Source organism: Cetorhinus maximus, chromosome 4 (assembly GCF_964194155.1).
Source record: "Cetorhinus maximus chromosome 4, sCetMax3.hap1.1, whole genome shotgun sequence".
In the NCBI taxonomy this organism is placed as follows: domain Eukaryota; kingdom Metazoa; phylum Chordata; class Chondrichthyes; order Lamniformes; family Cetorhinidae; genus Cetorhinus; species Cetorhinus maximus.
In genome coordinates this window covers 95,562,424-95,587,501 of record NC_135882.1, presented here as the reverse complement: position 1 = coordinate 95,587,501, position 25,078 = coordinate 95,562,424, and the positions used below count along the sequence as shown (strand labels likewise).

The 25,078-nt window shown below is 46.1% G+C and overlaps 1 protein-coding gene across 6 annotated transcripts in view; it reads right to left on the bottom strand.

The window, feature by feature from the left end:
* The window catches only part of alkal1 (ALK and LTK ligand 1), a 119,903-nt gene that overhangs the window by 14,298 nt on the left and 80,527 nt on the right, over positions 1–25,078 (bottom strand). For all 6 annotated transcript variants that reach the window (XM_078539714.1, XM_078539711.1, XM_078539713.1 and 3 more), the window contains one exon: positions 6,060–6,135. In XM_078539714.1, coding sequence (XP_078395840.1) covers positions 6,071–6,135 — 65 coding nt within the window. In that variant the 3' untranslated portion in view covers positions 6,060–6,070. The remainder of the gene's footprint in view (positions 1–6,059; positions 6,136–25,078) is intronic.

Below are 25,078 nucleotides of genomic sequence, written 5' to 3'. Positions count from 1 at the left end.
AGACCAGAGAAAGGGTATTGAGAAAATCATTAGAACTAAAAGCTGACAAGTCCCCAGGTCCTGATGGACTTCATACTAGGATCTTAAAAGAAGCGGCTGCTGAGATAGTAGGTGCATTGGTTTTAATTTTCCAAAATTCCCTAGATTCTGGAAAGGTCCCTTCAGATTGGAAATAGTGAATGTAAGTCTTCCATTCAAGAAAGGAAGGAGGCAGAAAGCAGGAAACTACAGGCCAGTTAGCTTAACATCTGTTGTAGGGAAATTGCTGGAGTCTATTAATAAGGAGTCTATAGTAGGGCACTTATCTATTGAAGTTTAGGAGATTAAGAGGTGATCTTATTGAAACATAGATCCTGAGGGGACTTGACAGGGTGGATGTTGAAAGGATGTTTCCCCTTGTGGGAGAGACTAGAATTAGGGAGCCAGTCTAAAAATAATGGTCCCCCATTTACGACGGAGATAAGAAAAATTTTTTTCTTTAAGAGGGTCATGAATCTTTGGAACTCTCTCCCCCAAAGAGCAGTGGGGGCAAGGTCATGGAATATCTTTAAGGCAGAGGTAGATAGATTCTTGACTAACAAGGGAATCAAAAGTTATCAGGGTAGGAAGAAAGTGAAGTTGAGGCCACAAGCAGATCAGCCATGATCTTATCAAATGGCGGAGCAGGCTCTAGGGGCCGAATGGTCTATTCCTGCTCCTAATTCATATATTTGCATGTTCATAGGCTAACACATTTGAGTATAGCACATAAATTGGGGGATTGGAGCCTGCTTCCCTGCACTTTTTTGTTGGATTTGACCCCCAACCATACCCAAACCCATGGACAGAATATTACGACCCATGGGCGGGTACGAGCCCGACCCGATAAGATGTAAAATAGCGCGCGATGACATCAGGTGAGCGTCCCGACGTCATCATGCACAGGCGCGATATTTCACTCGGTGGGCATGAGCGGGTGCCAGAGCCACGCCTGCCATTAATTAACATCACTTAAGGCCATTAACAGTGCATTTGATGATGAATTTTCATTGCCCATGCGATCTCGCATGGGCAAAACGAGCAGGGGGCCAGCCAACATTTTCAAAAACATTTCCAAGGGCGGGATAAGAAGGGTCAGCAGCATTGCCAGGGTGAGTAGTGAGGAATTTGGTAGATAGTTTTATGCTGGTGACTTATTGGTACTTAGCAGCTTCACCTTTGTTCGGGGCTTAATTCTTAGCATTCCAGGCTTCATTTTAGGACTCTTTGGTATCTGCAAGGCCTCCAGAGGATCAGACTGTGTGGACCCTGCCAGGTATCAGATAGCCTTCCATTACTCTGGTAATGTGGATTATGGTCTCCGCTGGTGGCACCTCCTCTGAGGAGGAAGAGAGGGGCAGAAGTGAGAGGAGGCCAGGTGTCCCTATGCAGCTTCCAGGGGACAGACCTGTGGGAGGAGAGGCGCAGGCACAAGGGGCGCAGGGCCAGCAGGAAGCCCAAGGCAGAAGGGACAGCAGAAGACACCACTATCCTGCTGGCAGGGTTTACAGGCAGTGATGCAGCTACCTCAATATGTATGAGGTGCAATGCCAAAGGAGGCTCCCCCTTTCAAGGGAGACCGTGACCTCCATTTGCTAAATGATTGGGCCTGAGATCAGCTCTGACTGTGTGTGTGGGTGGGTACCCCATGCCAGTGCCCCTGAAGGTTACAGCGGCCCTCAACTTCTATGCTTCGGGCTATTTCCAGGGGTCAATGGGGGTTCTGCGTGGAGTCGTCCGATCACAGTTGCGTTAAGCTGGTGACAGAAGCTCAGTTCATGCGGGTCCTGAACTTTATTCTTTACAGTACGTTTGAATCCAGCCAGGCTGAGCGAGCCAGGGGCTTTGCAGTGATTGCTGGGTTCCCCCGCATCCAGGGTACAATCGACTGTACACATGTGGCCATCAAGGCACCAGTGGGTCAGTCAGATGCCTTCATCAACAGGAAGGGCTTCCACTCCATGAATGTGCAGCTAGTGTGTGACCATAGGATGCAGATTCTGCAAGTCTGTGCAAGGTACTTGGCAACTCCTATGACGCTTACCTCCTCAGACACTCCCAGGTGCCGAGGCTCTTCAGTGCTCCAGCCCGGCTGGGTGGATGGCTGCTGGGAGACAAAGGCTATCCATTGAAGAGGTGGCTCATGTCGCCGCTCCGCCACCCAAGAACAGAGGCAGAGGAGCGTTACAATACGGAAGAGTCTCTGGACTTGAAACATTAACTCTGTCTTTCTCTCCACAGATGCTGTCAGACCTGCTGAGTTTTTTCCAGAATTTTTTGTTTCTGTCACAATGTGAGTCCTGCCTCCACAAGGGCGGTAGTAGGGAGGACCATAGGTCTTCTCAAGATGCGCTTCCAATGCCTAGGCTGTTCAGGGGGCGCACTACAATACCCCCAGAGCAGGTGTCACTGATCATTGCTGCATGCTGTGTTCTCCACAATCTGGCACTGGCAAGGGGGTGCCCACTGGAGGAAGAGGATCTTGACACAGCTGCAGAGGTCACAGATGATGAGTCCAGTAGTGAGTCAGAAGAAGAGCACGGTGAGGAGAACGCTGATGGCATGGAGGCAGACCTCGGTAGCCTTCAGGGAGACAGGGACACCAGGGACGCCTTGATCCAATGCTCCTCCACCTAGGCTACCAAAGATCAGCTTCAGCCGCATGCCAGGGCTGCCTCCTCCATCCCAGATGTCTGGACCCTTTCATTTGAACACAAAAAACACTCAGTGCCTGTGCAATGATGCTCAGAGCCACTTACATCCAGCATTACATACAGGCGTACCCTGCACCAATAAAACAAAAAGGTGAAGCATACTCAGGCCATGACAACAAAAACAAAATTTATCTCATTTTGAAAATTCCAAACTATTTACATAAACTTCTCTGGTCATCACCACACCAGTATAGATAAAGTAAACATAAAATTACCTATGACCTGTCCCTTTTGTGCTCATGGTTCCTTTAACTTACATTTGCGAAAGCTACGTCTTGGTGCACCCACAACTGACCCCCCGCCCCACCCACCCCCCTCGCTGGCACTGGCATTGGAGACAGCCTGCCAACTCTGCTGTCCTGTTGACCTTGATGACGATGGCGGTCAACCTCTGGCCAGTGGAGCCTGTGCTGTCCCCACCTGGGAGGGAGTGGCCAGTGCCACTGCTGGCAACACCCCAGTCATCGCAGCCTCATCAGATGCAACGGTCACTGGCAGAGGGGTGGAGGAGCTGCTGCCATCATCCAGAGTGAGAGGAGCCCGCAGAGAAGACAAGCAGCTTGTGCACAAACGTGAGGTTGCTCTGGACCTCCCTGCTCGCCATTGATGGATGGGCACCTAGCTGGGATACTTGGTGCCTCATCCATCTCCCACACTGGCACTGACCACCTGAGGTTAGTGCCTGTGTGAGGGCTTGCAGGTCCGAGCGCAATCCCAGGAACCGCTGATTCTGTCCCTTCAGCTGCCTCTCCATGAAAGTCGCCATTCTCTCAACATGAGGGTAAATGCAGTGCTCATGCTCCGCATGGACTCCTCCATTATGGAGACCACAGCACACATACCCTCATGGATCTCTGCCAGATCCTCCCACACATCTCACTGGACATCCAGCATCTGCTGCCTAATGGACGACTCCAGAGGCTCATCATCAGCCTTCGGCTATGCATGTCCTGTTCCCCAGCGCTCCTCCAACTGCTGGTGCCCTGGGCACTCTTTCACTCCACCTGCACCTCAAGTGAGTGTGAAGAGCCTTCACCAATGTGCACCGAGATACTAGCCGCGGAACTAATGCCCACTGAGATGCTGGTATCTGTGCTGGTGCCTGCTTCAGAGAGGGGTGTGACGCAGGTGAAAGTGATGCCCGGTGGTCCTCCAGTGTCAGGGGTGGCCCTTTGGGGTCCGCAGAGCAGAGGTGAACCTAAAAGGGAGAACAAGGACATGTCATTAGTTAAAGTCATCAACCATCACTGTGCATGGGTACGCTGGTGAGACAATGGAGATCTGCATTGTCTATCAATGGTCAATAGAGACTCCAGGTTCAAGGCTGACATCAGTGAAGACAGTAAGCTAGAATGGTTGCACAATCCAAAACTCTCACCTCTGTGCACTGCATTCTTAACTTCGTCTGGCATCCCCGCCTCTCTAAGCCCGGTTGCACGTGGAGCATGTCAGCTCACGAGCTCCAGGGCATCTTACTCGAACCTACTGAGTAGCAGGAGGTTGGGCTGCGCTCAGCCTTTACATGCCCTCTCTGCCTGGTTATGGCTTGTCTTCTCCTGAAAGAACAGAGGAGCATTGATTAGACCACTCTCTACCTGCAGTGCCATTGCAGCCTGGCCAACCCCAGCTGAGGAACACCTCGCAGAGCACATTTGAGCCGTGGCCCTCGAGTCGCAAGGCACTCAGTCCAAGCAGCCAGGGCTCACCCCCTTGGCCAACTCTGCTGTCATTAACAGTTGGCACTCAGACTTTAGCTGGGAAACTGAGGTTGATGGGGGGATGGCCACACGTTAACACTTCTGCACACTGACCCATGCTAACATTGTACTCACCCTTCCTGAGTGCAGCAGCTCATTGACGTACTTCTGGCACTGCATCCATGTGTGCCGCTCCATTGCTGCCACCTCCTCCCATGCCCTCTTGGTGAGTTGTGGTGGCCTCCTCCTCCCATCTCTGAGAACAAGGGTGTCCCTCCTGGCAGTCACCTCCTCCAGGAAGATAGCGAGGCACTCGTCAAAAGCTGTGGGCCGGAGTGCCCACCCTCCCTCCTGCCTGCCGTGTTCAGCCACACTCGACTCCACTGGGGGCACTGAACACACGTCCTTCTGTGGCAACCTTCCAGGGGCTGCCTGGGCTGTTTTTAAACCGACCCCCGGGTCGCCATTGGACCTGGCGTCCGACAGGCCCCCGCCTCCGCGTGCCCCTCCCCGGCCAGTGCAGAGCCGCGTTTTATGCTGGGTGGGCCTTAACTGGCCCACCAGTGTGAAATCGTGGTCGGGGGCCGATCGCAGGCAGCGGACCATTTCCTGGCTGCTCCCGGGCCCACCCGCCTGACGACCTCAAAATCCTGCCCCATGTGTTCCTCAAAGTTAAAATTCTCCCCAATACCCCCAGGAATCTGATATAGGGAAATAGGATCACACAGTTTAAGGTACATGAGTAATTATAGTGAAAAAAATCCTGAAGCTATATCTGGTGGGATGAGAGCAGTTAATGCCTTATCCTTTCTACACCACCACTTCAAAGCTACATCAAAATATATCAAAATATCCCATGGTATTATGTGCCTTTTGTCTCATGATTCCCTCTTCTGTGCTTTGTCTGCCTGATGTTCTTCTGCTCTTCTGTCCAATATTTCCTGGTATCTTGGAGTGTAGAATGAAATCTAAATATGTGCACTTTGCAGGTCATCTCTTAAACAACATTTTAATCTAATTCAAATTTAACTCTGTGGGTAACTAGGCTTAAACTTTTCATATGCTAATATCTAAAAGCACAATCCAAACTTTATTTAGCTTATGCACTTGATAGTAGCTTTATATCTTTTTTTAATTTAGAAAATTATACAAAATTGTTTTTAGTTACCACATACCACTACATAGTAAAAAAAGGAAGTAGAGCACTCACAAGAATAAAGAAACACTTGCATATTTTCTCACCATTTCCGGCAAACGCATAAAAAGGTTAAAGTTCATATGTATGCACCGCTTGAACAGTTATTAAGATTACATGCAAAATGACTATTATTCATTTTTTAATTTATTAATCAGAAATACAATAAGCCATATCTGGATTCCCAATTCACCACATGTGGCTAGTGCTAATCCTATTGGAGAACGCTAATCAAGTAAGCATCCAAAATAAGACCATGGTAAAGTTGGCACCTTTTGAATTATTCAAGTAAACTGATCCCGTCCTAAATCAGAATAATCCAGCGGAGGTACCTCTGCTGGGTATTGGGATACCCAGTTCACTGCTCATGCAGCAGGGCCAAGGAATTTCAACACCTAAAGTTAAGATCATTTTATGCATATACTGTATACTTACATGGCAAATATTTAATGTTGTGTACACAATGGACTCACAGCTAATCTTGTTAGCAACCTTGCACATCTTTTATAGTCTGAAACAGAAAGCACACAATTTTGTAATTACATATTTAGAGAACAATTACTTCTGCAAAAAATTTTATTCAAAATATGGTGAAATTTTGACGATTTTTAATGAGTTGTTAAAATTCAGTATAAAAACAGAGCCTGGTCCAGGAATGTAGACTCCAAAGGGAGTTGTGATCAACCTCCACAGATCGGCCTCCACTGGAATGTCCTGTCCAATTCAATAAAGCCACTGTGCTTTAGGAAGGGTGTGAAGGCTTTAGAAAGGGTTTAGAGAAGATTTACGAAAATGGTTCCAGGGATGAGAGACTTCAATTATGAGGATAAATTAGAGAAGCTGGGGCTGTTCTCTGTAGAGAAATGGTTGAGAGGATATTTGATAGAGATGTCAAAATCATAAGGGATCTAGGCTGAATAGATAGAGAGAAACTGCTCCCATTGGCAGAAAGGTCAAGAACCAGAGGACAGACATTGATTTAAAGTGATTGGTAAAAGAACCAAAGGTGACATGAGGAAAAACTTTGTTACACAGCGAATGGTTACAATCTAAAATGCAGCGCCTGAAAGGGTGGCGGAGATAGATTCAGGTGTACCTTTCAATAGGAAACTGGATAAGCACATGGAAAAAAAAATTGCAGGAGCAAGAGAAAGGCTCAGGGAGTGGGACTAGCTAAGCTGTTCTTGCAGAGTCAGCACAGGCTAGACTGATCAAATGGCCCCCATTCCATGATTCTATAGGAGGTGAACTGAACACGTTCTTATTTTATTGAAATAAGGGGGCACAAGTATAAAACCAGGACTTTTATTAAAACCAATGGGTTAAGGGGTTTAAAAAAGATTTGGATTTATGTGGTGATTCTCACACGATCAGTGTGTCCCTAAGTGCTTCTCTTTGAAGTATTTTTCAAGTGTAGCAATCGTTGTAATATTAAATTAGCAAAGGCACTCCTCCAAACAATTTAATTCATCAATTACAACTATACCACAATGGGGAAATGCAGCTTCCACCAATTTCCAGCACAAAATGTGTGACACACACAAAGGTATAAGCCTGAAATCCAATCAAAAAATGAGCCTCCTAACTGGAGAACTACAGACACGAGTCGAATGTCCTGAAGCAGCTTGCCTGTTGGGGCCTAGCCAATCCTAAAGGTGAGGGTGTCTGGCAGATGTCAAAGTATTTTTTGAAGCCAGATGGCCGACTCCTGTTCCTCCTGGCTCCACCAAAATGCAAATATTAAAGATTTTCCAGATAATTTTGGAGTGACTTTGATAGTCCATTTAAGGGTTGCTGGTTAGGCCACTGAAAATCTGGATGGAGCATGTACAATCTGAGCTGAGACATTTGCTTATCAACTTCACCCTGGGTCTTACATTCTCGTTTGTGGGGTCATAAATGCCCAATTCAGGCAAGCATCCCCAGAAGTCACCAGCACCCAATTTGATAGCCAATGCATTTCTGGGATGGAGTTAGCATGGGAGATTATAACTCAAAATTTGACACCCTCATCTTTCATTTTTTGCCCAAGTAAATGGAGAAACAGGATTGAAATTCTCCCCTTGTGATTTAAATCCTCACACTTTTGTTTCCGGTAGCTTAATGCTGTTCGATAAATGCTGAAAATTAGATAATAACTTTGAAATTGTTCCTTGATATCTTTGAAAATTGATAATTTTAAATTTTCTATGGTATATTTTATTCTGTTTACCGACTCTGAAGAGATTACCAAAATGGACAGCAGGTATTGATGAACTTCATATCCTTGACACATAATGACATTCACACAGGATTAATAAAATTGGTATCTCAGGATTATAGAGAAATCAATTGCAAAACATTGCAGTAAAATTGTATATTAAAGTATGTATCATAAGCTGCTAGCAGATAATTGTAAAAAACCTAAAGAACCGTGAGAGCAGGTATTCACACAGAACCACCAACGAACAATAACAGATGAAAAACTGTACTATGTAACTTACTCAATGTTATTAAATGCTTGCTTATTTATTGGGGAAACTTTTTTATTGCAAAACAGGTGAAATGTCAGTGCTACAAAGTAAGGAGGAGAAGCAACTCCACAATCTGAGGCATTGGGAAAGAATGAATCAGAGTGGGAGGTAGTGCAATAAACCTTGATTTCAACACTGTGAGGTGTAATGCATAAGAAAAGCATGCACAGTGACAGATTTGGCAAAACAACAACAGGAAAGTTTGAAGGCGCTGTCCCATATTTTCACCTATAAAAGGTCAGAGATGAAACGCCTATCAGATGATGGACTTTTTCTTGTGTTCTATTCAGACTGCAAGTGAAGTGTTAATTGATCAGAATTGCATTAACCATTTCCGTTAGTGATCTAATGAACATTTTGACTTGGTGCAAAGGTGTAATGCTGCTGTTACACTGCAGGTATTGCTTTGACAACTGGCCCTTAGGCAGAATTTTACAGGACCCTGCCGGCTGGGCTCATGAGGGGAGCAGGAAGGAAGCCTGGGAGATGGGAGTTTCCTGTGGTGCAGAGAGGAACATTCCTGATCCTCCAGTAACCATCCCCATCCACCCCCCAGAAAAAGCATACTTACCATCTTTATCCTCTTCTGGGGCTTCTTCATGGTGTTAGGCTTCTCTGGTGAGACCAGCACCAGATCTTACAATACAGGCACAAAGTTAAAATTATATCGGTGTCTCATTGACATCACCAGACCTTGACTTTCAAATTCAATGAAGCCTGCGGATTGTCTAGGCAGAGTGACTATCGTAAAATAGGTCAGGTTGGAGCACATGCCTGTGAAGGCATTGCAGTGTAATGTGTTATGTTGGATATTGGGTTGTTAATGGATTAATCCTAATCATTTAATATGCTAATCATATACTATGTACATCATCATAGGAACTGATGCTACATCAGGTGATTTGGTCTCTCATACAGCCTCATGGAAGATGTAAACCACAGCAGTAAGATGTGTTCCAATAAAGCTCCTATTTCTTTTTACTCATTCATGGGATGTGGGCATCGCTGGCTAGGCCAGCATTTATTGCCCATCCCTAATTGCCCTTGTTCAGAGGGAATTTAAGAGTCAACCACATTGCTTTGGGTCTGGAGTCATATGTCAGCTCATTAAGTATTTTGCATTAGCCTAATAATATCAAGAATATTGTCGGAACCTGCCTGATTTATCTTCCATTATTTTGAATAGGAGGAAAATCAGAATGCTTCCATTACGAGCAGGCACTCTGGCCCACCGATGATGCTCTCTGTGCTCTGTCCAGGTGGTGCTTAACAGACAACCTGGTCTGCTGAAACAGGTTTCTTAAAATTGGAAAGTGAGTTGTCATTTTCTTTGTTTTGTTTTGCCTTTGCATTTTTTGCTCCCTTTGTTGCATTTTTCTCCATGCAATAATTGTTTTTGCTGGCTAGTTGTTATGATTTTGTATGCCTGCCGATGCAGACAATGGCATGTACTTTTAAGAAGCTGCACAGTGCCATCAGTATGAAGTCACTGTGTGTAAGGCTGGAGGATAAAAGTCACAGCCTCCATGTTAGATGTTCACTATTGCTTGTGGTCTCTACTGCAGATGTCAATTACTGCCTGTGATTCTGTAAGACTTTATGGCCAGAATTTTACATCCCATGGGTGGGCGCACACCCAACCCATCCGGCCGCGAAATAGCGTCATCCTGCACTCGCGTGATATCTCGCTCAGCGGACGCACGTGGCAGTTAGAAGTGCACCCGCCGACAATTAAGCAGGCAATTAAGCCCATCAAGGAGGCAATCGAAAGCAATTTTTTGTGGCCCGTCTACTTTTATGGTTGGCGGACGGGCCAATCGGCCAGACGGCCTTTACATTTTTTGCTCAAACCTCAATACAGGATGGGATGAAATCTCCATGGGGAAATAAAAAGATATCTGGGGAATGTTTTTAGGTATGCTTTCAGGTGCTTGATTGTGCTGCATGGACATATCTTGCAGCACTTTTGTTGTTTTGTTTATTCTGTGGAGGTCTGCAGCTCCCTGAGGCAGCTGTCTGCCTTCAGGGAGCTCAGTGGAAGCGCTCACCAGCACCCATAATGACATCAGCGCCCACCTTCTTCCCACCCCCACTGACACTGCTGAGCCTTTCTCAGCGCACATTTCATGCTGGCTGGCTGTTAATTGGCCAGCCAGCGTAAAATCACGGTCGGGGGCCATTCGTAGTCGGGGGCCCGTTTCCCGTCCACTCCTGGGCCCATCGATCGCGCGCAACCGGCAAGCAAAAAATTCAGGCCTATCTATACGTCATGAGTCAGGCATGTGGTCAAGTAATCAGCCTATACGACTGTTAGGATCCAGACTAGATCAGATCCTGTGTAGAGCTGTATATAGCTGTTGCTAGTAATAAATTTCATGTAATTGTGTTCAACCCAAACCCTCGTCAGTCTCAATATCTCACTTAGCATAGATCGCACAAAGACAGATCCCTTAAGGTCTACATCAAGACCCTAAACATTTATGGCGGCAGCAGACCGTGAAAGACCATGACAGTAATTCTTTATTTTCGTATTTTTGAGTTTTTCTGCCCATTATATTGCATGTCACTTTAATGTGTATGCGAAATTACTTTTTATCCAAAAAGTCAAATATATATTTCACAAATATTAATCTTATTTAGAAATCATGCTATATAAATACATAAGGTTAAAAACTATTGACATTGATGTTATCATATGAAAGATGCGTTCATACCATATTCTTCTCTCTGCAATGAATTGCATTCCTTTAAAAGTACTTCACTTATGAATCTAGGCAGGCCAAATACTTTTCTTCCATCTGGAGGGCATCTTCTTAAGCTGCAGCTGCCAAAGATGAATATCTTGGCTAAATGTATGCTATTAATATTGGCAGTGCAGTCTACCCTTAAGGGGTAATGTCTAAATGGCTAGATAGGATCTAAAACTATGCAACTCCAAAAAAAAAAATGTTTGCCATCCCCAAAAAGCCCACCAATAACTGAAGATAGAACAATAGAAGAAAATAATACCAAACTGAACATTACAGTCCAGTTAATCAAAAATTATAAGAGATGCTTCACCAAACGGAGTACAGCTGACAAACTGAGCAAAGACTTGGAGTTTGGTGAGAGGGGAGTTCTAAGTGTTAACTTTGTTCTTAAATTTTGCTCTTAAAATCTAAGTCTGTAATTAGCAGTAACTGGAAAGTACTGTGCAAACAGGCTAAGTTCTTTCTTTCTTGCAGTTTAGACAGGGTAAACTCACTCTCAGCTGTAGGAGCTGAGTAGTTAATTAGCTAACTAGTTGAATCTGCCCCAGTTCAGTTTACTATAAATTCAAGGTTCTTTGGTGCAGCCTTGGCAAATGAAGTGCAGCTCACTAACTGAGTGAAGAATTGGAGTTTGGTGAGAGGGGGAGTTGACTGAAAGGGGGAAGGAGTTGTTAATTCCCTCTTTCTATCTTTCTCACCCCATAGAAATTGGTTCTTGCTCTACTACAAGGAAAGATGTAATCTGTTTGGTGAGTATCTGGTAAGTTCTATTCTACCCCTAAAGCATGAAAGCAGAGCTGAATGAGGTTAAGGGATATGTCAGTAGAAGTTCAGTGGCAGACATTTAAATGGATATTTCAGAACACACAGAATATATACATTCCAATGAGAAAAAATTCCAAGGGGAGGGCCCACCATCCGTGGTTAACTAAAAAAGTTAAAGACGCTATCAAAGTTAATGACAAACCATATGATTACACAAACACAGGTGGCAGGTCAGAAGATTGGAAAGAATATAAAGAACAGCAAAGAATGACAAATATTAATAAGGAGGGAAATATTAAAGTATGAGAGAAAGCTAGCTAGTAATATAAAGATGGATAGTAAGAGTTTCTCTAGATATTTAAATAAGAAAAGTTAACAAAGTGAATGTTAGTCATATAGAGTGTGCCTGGGGAATTGATATTGGAAAGTAGGAAGATGGCGGACAAATTAACAGGTATTTTGTTTCAGACTTCACTAGAGAGGACACAAGTAATATCCTGGAAATAGCTGTAAAGCAGGAAATGGAAGGGAGGGAGGAACTTGGGGAAAATTGCAATCACAAGGGAAGTGGTATTGAGCAAATTGTTGGGGCTGTGGTCTGACAATTCCCCATGTCCAGATGGAGTTCACCCTAAGTGCTTGAAAGAAGTGGCTAGTGAGATAGTTGATGCATTGGTTTTAATTTTCCAAAATTTCCTAGGTTCAGGGAAAGTTCCATTAGATTGGAAAATAGCAAATATAACTCCTTTATCCAAAAAAGGAGGGAGACATAAAGCAGGGAACTATAGGCCAGTTAACCTAACATCTGTCATAGGGAAAATGTTAGAAGTTATTATTAAAGATCTTATAGAAGGACACTTTGAAAAATTCAAGGCAATCAGGCAGAGTCAATGTGGTTTTGTAAAAGAGAAATAACGTTTAACCAATTTATTGGAGTTCTTTGAAGAACTCACATGTGTTGTGGATAAAGGGGAACCAGTGCATGTACTGTACTTAGATTTTCAGAAGACATTTGATAAAGTGCCACATCAAAGGTTATTGTAGAAAATAAAAGCTTATGGTGAAGGGCTAATGTATTGGCATGGATAGAAGATTGGCTAGCTAACAGGAATCAGAGTTGGCATAAATGGGTCTTTTTCTGGTTGACAGGATGTGACAAGCGATGTGCCACAGGGATCAGTGCTGGGGCCTCAACTCTCTACAATTTATACAAATGACTTGGATGAAAGGAATGGTTGCTCAATTTGCTGACAACACAAAGATAAGTAGGAACATAAATTGTGAAGAGGAAATAAGGAGGCTACAAAATGATATAGATAGGTTCAATGAGTGGGCAAAGATCTGGCAAATGAGTAGAATGTGAGCAAATATAAAATTGTTCATTTTGGAAGGATGAATAAGAAAAAATCTTTTTATCTAAATGGTGAGAGATTGCAGAGCTCTGAGATTCAGAGGGACCTGGGTATCCTAGTGCATGAATCACGAAAGGTTAGTATGCAGGTACATCAGGTAATTAGGAAAACTAATAGAATGTTACTATTTATTGTGAGGGGAATTTATTACAAAAGTAGGGAGGTTATGCTTCAGTTGCAGAAGACATTGGTGAGACCACATCTGGAGTATTGTGTGCAGTACTGGTCTCCTTATTAAAGAAAGATGTAAATGCATTAGAAGCAGTTCAGAGAAGGTTTACTAGACTAATACCAGGAATGGGTGGGTTGTCTTATAAGGAAAGGCAGGATAGGTTAGGCTTGTATCCACTGGAATTTAGAAGAATAAGAGGCAACTTAATTGAAACCTTTAAGATCCTAAGGGGCCTTGATGGAGTGGATGTGGAGAGAATGTTTCCTCTTGTGGGAGAATCTAGAACTAGGGGTCACTGTATAAAAATAAAATGCCGCTCAGTTAAGACAGATGAAGAGGAATTTTTTCCCTCAGGATTGAGAGTCTTTGAAACTCTCTTCGCCAGAGTCTTTGAATATTTTTAAGGCAAAGCTAGATAGATTCTTGATTAACAAGGGGGTGAATGGTTATCGGGGTTAGGCAGGAATGTGGGGTTAAGGTTACATTCAGATCAGCCATGATCTTATTGAATGGCGGAGCAGGCTCGAGAGGCTGAGTGACCCCTTGTGCTGTTGCAGACACAGAAGAACCTGAGATTATTTTCTGTTTAAGAACCATGAGGATCCCCACATCAGGTGGTAGAAGTAAGGTGAGAGCTCCAACTAAATAGTAAAATTAACTGCAGGATCTTCTAGTCCCAGAGCCAGCAGGATCTTCCAGTCTCATAAAAGTCAATGGACCTTTGGCTGGTCCGCCACAATATCTGACCCACTGTGGCCACAGCGGGGCCAGAACATTCAGGCCTAGTGTTGATGACCATAGTATCTACAGTCAAACTTAGTGTAACTACTGTTATTTATAGCAGTCTTCCTTCATATTGACGGATTTACACTAACAATCACTTCCTATTCTCCATATTCTTGTTCTATCTTTAAGGAGCAGCTTACACAAGATAAATAGAAATGCAAGTCCAGTTGTGTCCCTAAATAACAGGTGGAGCTGCTGAGGCTGGGTCAATTGAAAAAGTCAGTTGATTGATTGATAGGTTTTTATTAGGTAGTGATGTTAAGAGTTACAGAAACAATGTGGGTAGATGAAGTGAAGATACAAATCAGCTATGATATAACAGAACAGGCTGAAGGGACTGAATAGCCCATTCCTGCTTCTACGTTCCTGTTGATCAATGTCTGTTGAAGCTTTAAATCAGTCACTTTTTTGCTAAATGGCTACACAAGAGGGCAATACTCAGTGGCCTTTCATCCTACAATTAATCAGTTGTATGATTCCTTAGGGAAGATGGTGGCATAGTTGATAGTCACTGGGCTGGTAATCCAGAGACCCTGGGTAATGCTCTGGGGATCCGGGTTCGCGATTGTTGTAAAACCCATCTCATTCACTAATGTCCTTTAGGGAAGAATATTTGCTGTCCTTACCTGGTCTAGCCTACATATGACTCCAGACCCACAGCAGTGTGGTTGACTCTTAAATGCCCTCTGAACAAGGGCAATTAGGGATAGGCAACAAATGCTGGCCCAGCCAGTGATGCCCACATCCCATGATGAATAATTTTTAAAATTCCATTTCAAGACAATTATTCACCTTTTATGGAAAAAAGGAGGTAAAGGAGAAAATCTGAGGAATGGTGCCCTTGATGAAAAGAAAGCTTTTTATTGAAATAGCAGTGACAGGAAAGTTCATTTTCTTCAAGGTGAATCCTATATAACATATGGCAGAAGTACAAAATGCAGAGACAGAATTGACCTAATGAGCAACAAAAAATAAAAACAGAATGTTGGATGAGGGCCAGTTCTAAGGTTGCATATATTTGATAGCCCCTGAAACCAGGGCCTGAATTAACGGCCAGCCAGGTGAAACGCACGCTGAAAAGCTCAGCACTGCTGGGGTGGGGGTGGGAGGAGAGCGGGCAATGGTGCCAACACGGGCGTGGGCCAGCGCTGACAGAAAGCTCCCTGAAGGTAGAGAGCTGCCTCATGGAGCTGAAAATCTGAAACAGCAAAAATAAAGGTTTCAAAAGCTGAAAAAAGAGTGTCCATGCATCATATTCAGTCACCTGAAAATTTAGCTAATGAAAATACTGTCCACAGAAATTCATTTACATTTCATTTCATCACGGAAATCTCATCCTGCCTGTGGATGAGGTTTGATGAAAAATGCAAAAGACCGCCTGGCCTATTCACCTGTCCGCCAACCATAAAGTTGGACAGGCTACGTAAAATGACAGACAATTGCACCGTTAATGGGCTTAATTGCCCCCCTAATTGTTGGTGGGCACGCTTCCAACTTTTGCGCCTGCCAACCAAAATATCGCATGAGCGTGGGATGATATCGGGACGCTCGCCTGTGGTCATCTCACATGATTTCATGTCCGATGCAAGCGCAAGCCTGCCTGCGAGGCATAGAATTCAGCCCCAGGTGTGTGGATAGTGATGCACAATTGACCCACCTGTTGACTGCATTGCACACGGTGCACAACTCCATGCTGCCTGCTATTTTACATGTGTGCTGTGTCTAGGCAGCACTAACTGCTGAGCAGTCAATCAATATCATGAGTGACTAGCACTAGCTAAAGCTGGCCTGCACTGTTTAAAACTAGTCTGAAGCTCTTTTAAGGGAGCAATGCATTGTGGTTGGAGCAGGTTTTGGGTGTCATCTGTCTTGGGAAAGACAAAAGAATGGCACAAAATGGGAGACAGGAGGCTGCAAGGCTTGCTGACATTGCACTGGGGACCCGGGAAGAGGATGTGCAAAGGGGATAGAAATTCTATATCTTTAGGCGAGAGGATGCTTCCCAGACACACATTCCGAGGTGGTGGGAGCAGAAAGCTGTGGAGCACCATGCCAGGAGTCAAGCCCCGAAGACCTGAAAGCATTGCCGCAAGAATTGGCCTAGGGCAGTGAATGAATCTTCAAAACCAATGTCCTTCCAACATCACCAGCAGCTGCAGCCACTGTTCAAATCATCACACCCATGTCAATCACACAGCAACAATCTCTATCAATAAGGACTAATGCTTGGTGCATTTTGAAATCTCCCCAGAGGGAGGTGTCAGCTGTGGCTCAGTTCATAGCACCCTCGCCTTTGAATCAGAGGGTTGTGGGTTCATGTCCCGCTCCCGGAAACCAAGAAATGTGATTGTACTCGAAAGAGTTGCAATCTGTGACTGTTGATAACTCGAAAGAGTTTGAAATCTCCCCAGAGGTGTCAGCTGTGGCTCAGTTCATAGCACCCTCGCCTTTGAATCAGAAGGTTGTGGGTTCATATCCCACTCCTGGAAAACCAAGAACTGTGAATGTACTCAAAAGAGTTACACTCTGTGACTGTTGATAACTCGAAAGAGTTACAGGAAATCTCCCCAGAAAGCATAGAGGAGTCCAGCACCAGTTTGTCACAGAGCTATGCACAGAGCTTGAAGTCCATTCTTTCAGGCATGGAAGCGATGGCCAAATATATTCACACACTTGTGGAATGAACCATGATGCAGTGACTGATGGCAGATTCAATTGCAGCACAAACAGTTGCTACCAAGATTCTGAGTGCTGCAGTGGAAGCTCAGGCTGCTGCAAGGTCAGACTGCTGGCACTTTAACCGCGGATACCAGTAGTCAAAGGAGCTTGCAGGATGTCACATCAGCCTAGCAACCTGTCTAGTCTTGGGAGAGTGGCAGTGACTCCATGCAGCACAAACCTGCTGTCCTCTCTCGGGAAGGTAGCATTAATCCACCCCCATGCCTAGCACTCTGTCGGCACCTTGCCTAATTCCTGTCAGCTGACCAGTTTAAATGGCTGCTGCCCGCACTGAAGTGCTGCAATCCACAGATGAGCCTTTTAGACACAAAGCTGCTCAAAACTGCCATCCAGGGGCATCTGCAGTCTCCTCCACTGAAAATCAACAACCATGCTACAGCCACTAGGGTAGCACTCCCAGGGTCAAAATAATTTATTTTTTCAAGGGCTCTTTGTAAATTTTCTTGAGGCCAATTTTTTGGTTTTCAGGGGCTCCTTTTTCATTCTCACTAACTCCCTTAAGTAATGCAGTCACATACTGAGGAATCTTCCATTCTAGGACTAAGTCCCGTGACAGGGTCTGGAACAGGGAGTGTTTCCTGCTGTGGAGGCCAGTGAGAATTCACACGTACTGCACGATTCTGGCCTAATTAATTATGCAGTGGGTGGTTTCTCGATGCTTTGCACAATGGGATGGTCTGGATGGCGCTCACCCCACCGTCATACCTGGGCGCCATATTTAAAAAGCAGCTGGACAACTTACCCACCATAGAAGGCGGAGATGGCCTGCTAATTACAGGGAGCTCTGGCCCCCCAGATTCAGTGGCGTATCCCTGGAAGGCCTGCTCAAGGCATTTGGAGGCCAGGAGGGGCATCCTCTACCCAGAAGATGGAAGGAGGATGCTGAGCCATGTGACCAACCCTGCATGGGAGGAAGTCTCCAGGGAGCTCAGTGCCCATGGCTCCACAGGAGGACTGCCCTGCAGTGCCGGAAATGGATGAATGACCTCAGCCACTCCACCAGGGTAGGTGACCCCTCAACTGCTCACCACCCTCACCTCACTGAATGGTAGAGGGGACATGGGCCTCAACGGCAACATGATAAGGTGATGCTTCATAGCCCACTGCAGTCCATCTAGTCGGCAGGTGGAGAGGCCACTGTGAGTCCCTGACCCTTCCACACAGCGAGCTCAGATGCTGCCTGGGAGTGGGGGTGGGGCGTGGCAGTGGGTGTGGGGTGGGGGCGGGGGCATGGTGGAAGGGGGTCAGACATTGAAGACACCAGAAAACACCGCTGATGAAATGCCTCTGTGAGCCTTATCCTTATAGCTGCATGTTTTCACCACCCTGGAGGGTGCTGCCCCAGAATCCTTGTGGACAACCTGCAGTGAATCAGTCACATGGCACACAATTCACTGGGTTATTTGTAAGATTAGAAGCGTGAGAAAGATACCTGAAACCCAATTGCTCTCAACCCCATCTTCTCTCTTTGCACAGGAAAAGCTGGGGCGCAAGAGAGAGAGAGAGAGAGAGAGAGAAGATAGGAGGGGGCCGGCCTGACCTCAGGAACCTCACCAACTTCAAGGAGCGAGCAGCCCAGCTGACAGGGAGGAACTGGACTGAGCCTGTGGGGATGGAGAGGTTGGGAGTGGTCTCCATCCAGTAAAGATCGACACATGTCACATAGAAACCTAACGTTCATGTGTTCCTGCATGTTGGATGCAGCTCATGCTGTCACTTGCGATCTCCTCTCCCACTTACAGGTGCCAGCAGGAAGAGGGCAAGGGAAGAAGATGAAGCTCTGTCCAGCAGTTCCTCCATCACACACAGGACAGAGGACATTGGAGAGGAAGGAGGAAATGCACCTGTAGAGGCATCACAGCAGACACCTGCACACTCCACCAGCCCAGAGACACACACCTTGGCAGGTATTATATATAGTTCAGGAAGGGTCTCACATTCTGGTGGTCACTGCACAGACATGTGTCCACAGCAGGAGGAAGCAGGGTCAGTCAAGCTCACCAGCACTTGGAGGACTACTGGGGAAGAGGCATCTGCAACATCCGATGATGAGCCTCTGGAATTGGGCCTGCACGAGACGCTGGGGAAACTGCAAGATGTGGGGGAACATCAGGCATATGTGGCGGGGGCCCTCAACAGAGTGGCACGTGAGACGCAGGAGTCCATCCGCCAGCTTTCTGATGAAGCGGTGCAGACATGGAGGCATCGAGGTCTCCATGGGGAGTATGGCGGACACTGTAGAGATCCTGGTCCAGCAGAACATCCAGTTTCTGCCGGAGTTGCCCACAGACCTGCACTCCATCGCTGTAGCTATGGGTGAGCTTTTGCAGTGCCTGCATGAGAGGGGGAGGGGCACTTCAACCTCCCCCCAGGTGACCCTTCCAAGAGTCAGGCTGGGGTCCACGGGGGTGGGGGGAGGAGGAGCAGCTGTTGGGCACCCCTGGGACCTCCACTCAGGACTCTCTGAGGCCCTTCGGAATCACCTTAGCTTGTGACACCTTCAGCTTTTTCCTCTGTAACCGCAGAGGGAGCAGCGACCCCACAGCAGGTCGGCCAAAGTAAGCTGGGGCCCTCCAGGCCTCAGGTCTCCAAAGGATGGCCACCAAAGTCATCTAGGACAACAGGACAAACTGGCCAGCAGGCTGCCTCCACCCCTGCTGCGGATGTCGGGGGAGCACCTAGGACAAGGGCTAGGGAACGAAAGATTAAGAAGTTTTGATTTCACATATGGTTGCACGGGTGCACTATGATTGTTAATGTTATGACACTTATGTAAATAGAGGATACTTGCACTTCAATAAAATCTGATGTGGTTTATTTACATTTTGTGCAACCCACACCACCCCACCTCACCCACCCCCAGTATTCAAGGGGACACCCCAGGCTGGGTTTATGTCCCCTGGAATCATGCATACGCGGAGAGGCAAATGTTTTTGCCAGGGCTCTTGCGGACCACGTGCAAGAAGTCTCCCATGCAGACTGAGCCTTTTCCCTTCACACGTGTATTTGATCTAATGCCCTAGCATTGTAAGTACTATGCGCTGGGGTTCCCCTTCAATTATCCAGTTGAGCTGACCTGCATCTCCGCCCACCTCCCAGGATCCAACTCCCACGCAGCATTTCAAGATCTCCACCACGAGGCTCTGCATAGTTGTGAGAAGCCATGGTGCAGGTAACATTTTAAGTATAGTCCAAAACATTTAGCCTTGCCCCCCGTGACCCACACCCACACCCATCATCGCAGGACCCTCACCCTCCCACCCTACCAGCTCCAACTGCCCCCTTTAATCCTCACATCCCTTCCTATCACCAATTCCCTCAGTATGCCCCCCAGCACTCATCACTCGACACCAAGGATCCCTCCCTCTGAACACCTTTCTGTCTTCTCCCGATGCCCATGAACACCGCCCCCATGCCCATTTACACCTGCACATGCTGCCCCTGCCATACACATTGACATCTGCACACCCATCCCCCACTTGCACTCCAGCAAGGCCCTTCCCACACTCCCACTCCATATCAGCTCACTCATTCCATGACCCCTGCAGCATTTCTCTCTTTCCCCTACCACCCCGACCACCCCGCCCTCCTCCAGACCTCCACACCCACCCTACCTCTTCATCCCTCTCCTTCCCGTCTAATTCCCCTCCCCCACAGGACACACCATTGCCGCCCAACAGTACCTCATGCATCCAGCCTTCCAACTACAGCTTGAAGATCCATCTCCTGGAAGGTCCAGCAGCAAGAAGATCCATCCACCCACTGCTGTATGTGGTGTTCCAGGGTCACTGGAGGCCTCCATCTTCCCTTGCGATCTCGGCAAGCTGCCCTGGGCTTTCTTCAAGGTGAGCCTGACGTCTGCACACCGTGTTGGTCCGGATGTGTTCCGGACCGGTGTGTTTCCACTGGCGGTACAGAGAATTGGACAGAGGGGACAATTCCAGTCGGGCCTTCATCTGTATCCCATTAATAGGATGCAAAACAGCTTCCTGCCAGCCTCTGGTGGGAATGACGACCTGCCCTGACGGGTGGGAGCACCTGTCCCCACTGTGTTTTACACTGGTGGGAAACTGATTCTTCAGCTCTCGCCACATCGCTACCCGACCCAACTACCCCCCAACCACCTGACTACCCCTGACCCAACCCAACTACCTCCCTACCTAATTACATGCCCATCCTGACTACCCTCCCCCCGACCGGAACCAATTAAAACCCAAATCTGACAAACCCATGACCACCAGACTATCCCTCCCTGACCCAAACCCACCTCCTCCCGGCCACCTGACTACCCCCACAAATGGACCAGCCTACCCGCAGTGAGACCTGGTGGCCTCCCAGTGGGCTGCAGAGGGGGGAACTCACCATTTAGTGCAGCCTTTGGCTCACGGACTCTCCAGCAGCAAAGGTTGCCTCCAAACCCAATTTTCCTGACTTTGAGGGTGCTCGGCCATTGATGTACCCTCATTCTGCAGGTGCAACCCCATCATTGGCTGATTGGGTTGGCAGCTCTTGGGAGCGGGCTGCTATCCTTCATTGGGATGGCAGCCCAGCTTAATTGGCTACTGCCAGCAAAGTGTGGCCCTGATTCCCTCTGCCCGCTGAAGCAGGATTGTCCCCACACCCCACTTTCTGCCCCAGTGGCAAGATCCCTGCTGCCTAGGTAAAATTCAACCCATTGTTTCAGCGTGTCATTACACTGTTCTATCACATTTAATATCAGCATGGCCTTCATTGCATGCATACTGTGCGGGTGTGGGTAGGTTGTGCACTGGAGTCATAAGCCACGCCATTAACAGATAGTCTATGTCGTCCTGTAGCCACCCTCTGGTTAGCCGTGGTGGCTCAAATACAGCTGGCAGAGTGGACTACCATAGATTGAAGGCACCATGACTGCTACCAGGATACCAGTGATTGACCTGCATTATTACTACACCCATGCCTTGAACTCAGAAAAGCTCCTAGCGCACCTGCCACAGCACTCCCTGTAGGCTTTGGCGAACTTAAATTACTCATGGAAAATACCAAACGCTTGTAGAAGTGAAACAACAACCAGAAGGAATCAGCCAGCAACTAACCTCTAAGTCATTGATGATCCCTTTAAATTGCCAAGGTTTTGGAAGGTGGGTTGGCTGGTCAATCTACAATAGGCCATGGGATTGAGGTGCCCTTGATGGATGATAAGGTTGAAGACAATAATAAACATCAATATACCTCAGGGCATCAGAGCATACCAGGCCTCCCACAATCTCTCTCATAGCACTACACCAGTGGAATGTAGGGGATAATGACAATAATAAACATCAATATTCCTCAGGGCATCAGAGCATACCGGGCCTCCCGCAATCTCTCTCATAGCACTACACAAGTGGAATGTAGGAGATAATGCCAAGGTGCCTAGAAAGTAGGATTCTTCAGGCAATGGCCACTTCAATCTCAGAGCCTATTGTAGAATGAACAGCCAATCACCTGCCAAAATCTAGACCAGTTGGTGGCACATACAGGAAGTATGTATAGGCACCATGGAAAGTACATTATGAAAGAGTATCTTGGTTGTTTGCACTCAGGAATACACTATGGCAGAGATGTTGGTGTAGTGGTAATGCCACTGGACTAGTAATCCAGAGGCCCAGGCTAATGATCTTGGGACACAGATTCAAATCCCACCTTGGCAGCTGGTGGAATTTAAATTCAATTAATAAATCTGGTAATTGATAAATATAAAACTTATCATCAGTGATGGTGACCTTGACAATGATTGTTGTAAAAACCCATTGGGTTCACTAATGTCCTTCAAGGAGGAAATCTGCCATCCTTACCCAGTCTGATCTAACTACAGACTCACAGCAAGGTGGTAGACTCTTAAATACCTTCTGAAATGGCTCAGAAAACCACTCAGTTCATGAGACCAATTAAGCCCACATCCCATAAAAGAATAGGAAATTCAGGTAATGATGAATGCCACAAGCATTAGAGACAGAGAGAGCTGATGCATTGTCATGTGATAGAATGGGCAATGATTTGAGAGAAAGTCCATTTATTGGAAAGTGACAAGCATGGTGTACCAAATGTAAACTTTGTTCTACAGAAGGGATGTATCAGTGATATGTTCCACAATGCCCTTTCAGTAAATGTCATCAATCATAGTTCTGTCAGTGGTCCAATCCTGTAAAAAAAAGTCAGAAGCAAGTGCAGGTGTCTGTAAGCATTATGGTTTGATTCTCACTTCCATTGAAATCAATGGAAATGAAACTCAGCTGGTATCTGTAACGATGGCCGATCTGTAACATGAGCCTGAGAAGTTCTTGAACCTTTGGCACTGTGGGGTGGCTTAGAGGGAATATCTGTGTAGGGCAGTGGGCTAGAGTTCAACTGAAAAATATGGGGATGGAGAAATACTCAGCAGTTTTGTTTCACTATGTTTTAGAATTGAAGCGTAGATTTTTGTCTTTGCCACCCGGACAGTAAACGTCACCTTGTCTTAGAAAGGCAAGCCTGATGGAGAGGATCACATGCCAGAAACTGAAGCTGCCTGATTTTACTTCTTTTAAATTGGAAAGAAATTTAATTATAAGAGGCATCCTCACTACTCTTTGCACTTTGCCCAGGTGATACTTCATTTCTAAGCAGAAAAGATGAAAATCTCCCCCTGAGGGTTGCATCGTAGAACTTTGCATCAGGCCCAAACTGGTCCTCTTCAAACCGACAATTTGCCTTTAGTAGAAGTAGAAGTATGCTAATGAGACCCAAAGCCAAATTTCAGCCGAGTAGGGGATAGAGTATGGGGGTGCCCTGGTCCATAATTTTCCATCAATCAAAAAGAGATTATCTGGTTATTAATGTTTTTGCTTGAAAGACCTGGTTGTGCACAAATTGGCTGTTGCCCTTTACCAATTAAGGACAATAACAATGCCCCAAAAGTAATTCATTGGCCCAGAAATTTGGTCCAGCCTCAGGCATTTGGCTTCTGATGTGTTTCCCAAAATGGGCCAAAACAAATCTCCAGCCATTTCTCCTTAACATGGACCTTGTTTTGCAAGAATAACTTTTGAGTTTATAAGTGATGAATAGTCAACCTTATAGAGTAAAATTGGGGTACTGTTTAGTGACAGAAGTGGAGTGACTTGGCGCTTGGATGATGCTCAACATTTTCAACATAGGAATGCAGTCATGTTTCAGCGTCAAACCTAAAAACCAAGAAAGGATTAAGTCTTTATTTCTAAATTGCATAATGAAATGCTTTGACAACAAATTATTATTTGCTTTGGCAAAATGCAATGGTATCAAGAATTACTCTCTATGAGGAGCTATTTAAGACGATTTCAATGCACCAGGACTTCTGAAATATTTCATTAAGAAGAGCTCAGTGTGTCATTCTAAAATATCATTTTATTTACAGAATCTTGTGAATAATAGTTCCTCTAGGGCTGTGAGAACAGATTCAGGGTCTCAGATGCACCTAAGGACAAGCTAAAGTTCTGCATGATGGCTGCAGAGGAACTTTGGCCACCTAGTCATTGTAGACAAGATGGTTAAAGCATACGTCCTGATCAAGCAATCTCATTGAAAGTTCTGATTTGGGTTTGAATCAACAAATCTGCGGTGCACAACTGAACGCAGGAAATTAATGAATGCTTACCAAATCCAAATTAAATATTAACCTCATTAATAACTCAGTTTTCTCACCTGCTTACATTTAGCACAAAATGGAATGTAACAAGTGGTAGTGCTTAGTCTATGCGCAAACCAGGAGTCCTAAGTGTTGGGATAGTATTGGTTATAGAATGTGTCTGTTATATAAGTCTTCACAGTATTCTGAATGTTAACAGCAAGTATTTATGAACTATTTGTAACAATATACAAATATACAGTAAAGGGGACTGTTAGGGGGCTGAGACTTCACTCTAAGGGTGGAATTGTCTGTGCCCGCTGGCATCAGGTGTGATCAGTGGTGTGAGCGGACAATTTGGCACAATCGGTTTTACGACAGCAGGCAACCAGTTTGCGATCGTCCGCTCAGCCTGCCGATGGCAGGACGCATTTCCTATCATTGGACGTTGGGAAGCTCATTGTAATACATCAGCAAATCATTATCAGGCCAGCCCGCCGGAATTGCACCCCCCCCCCCCCCCACCGCCCCGTCTCGCTGGATCGTCCATCCACATCGGCGGGAAAGCACACCACCGTGTTTCACAACAGCACATAAAAGGCATGCACTTGGCGACCCGCACTTTGAGGGGAACTCGGAGCTGAGTATACAGTAACGTTCTGCAGCGCTTGCCAGGGTCACCTGTTGGGCTTCAAGTTTGAGGGGGGCTGG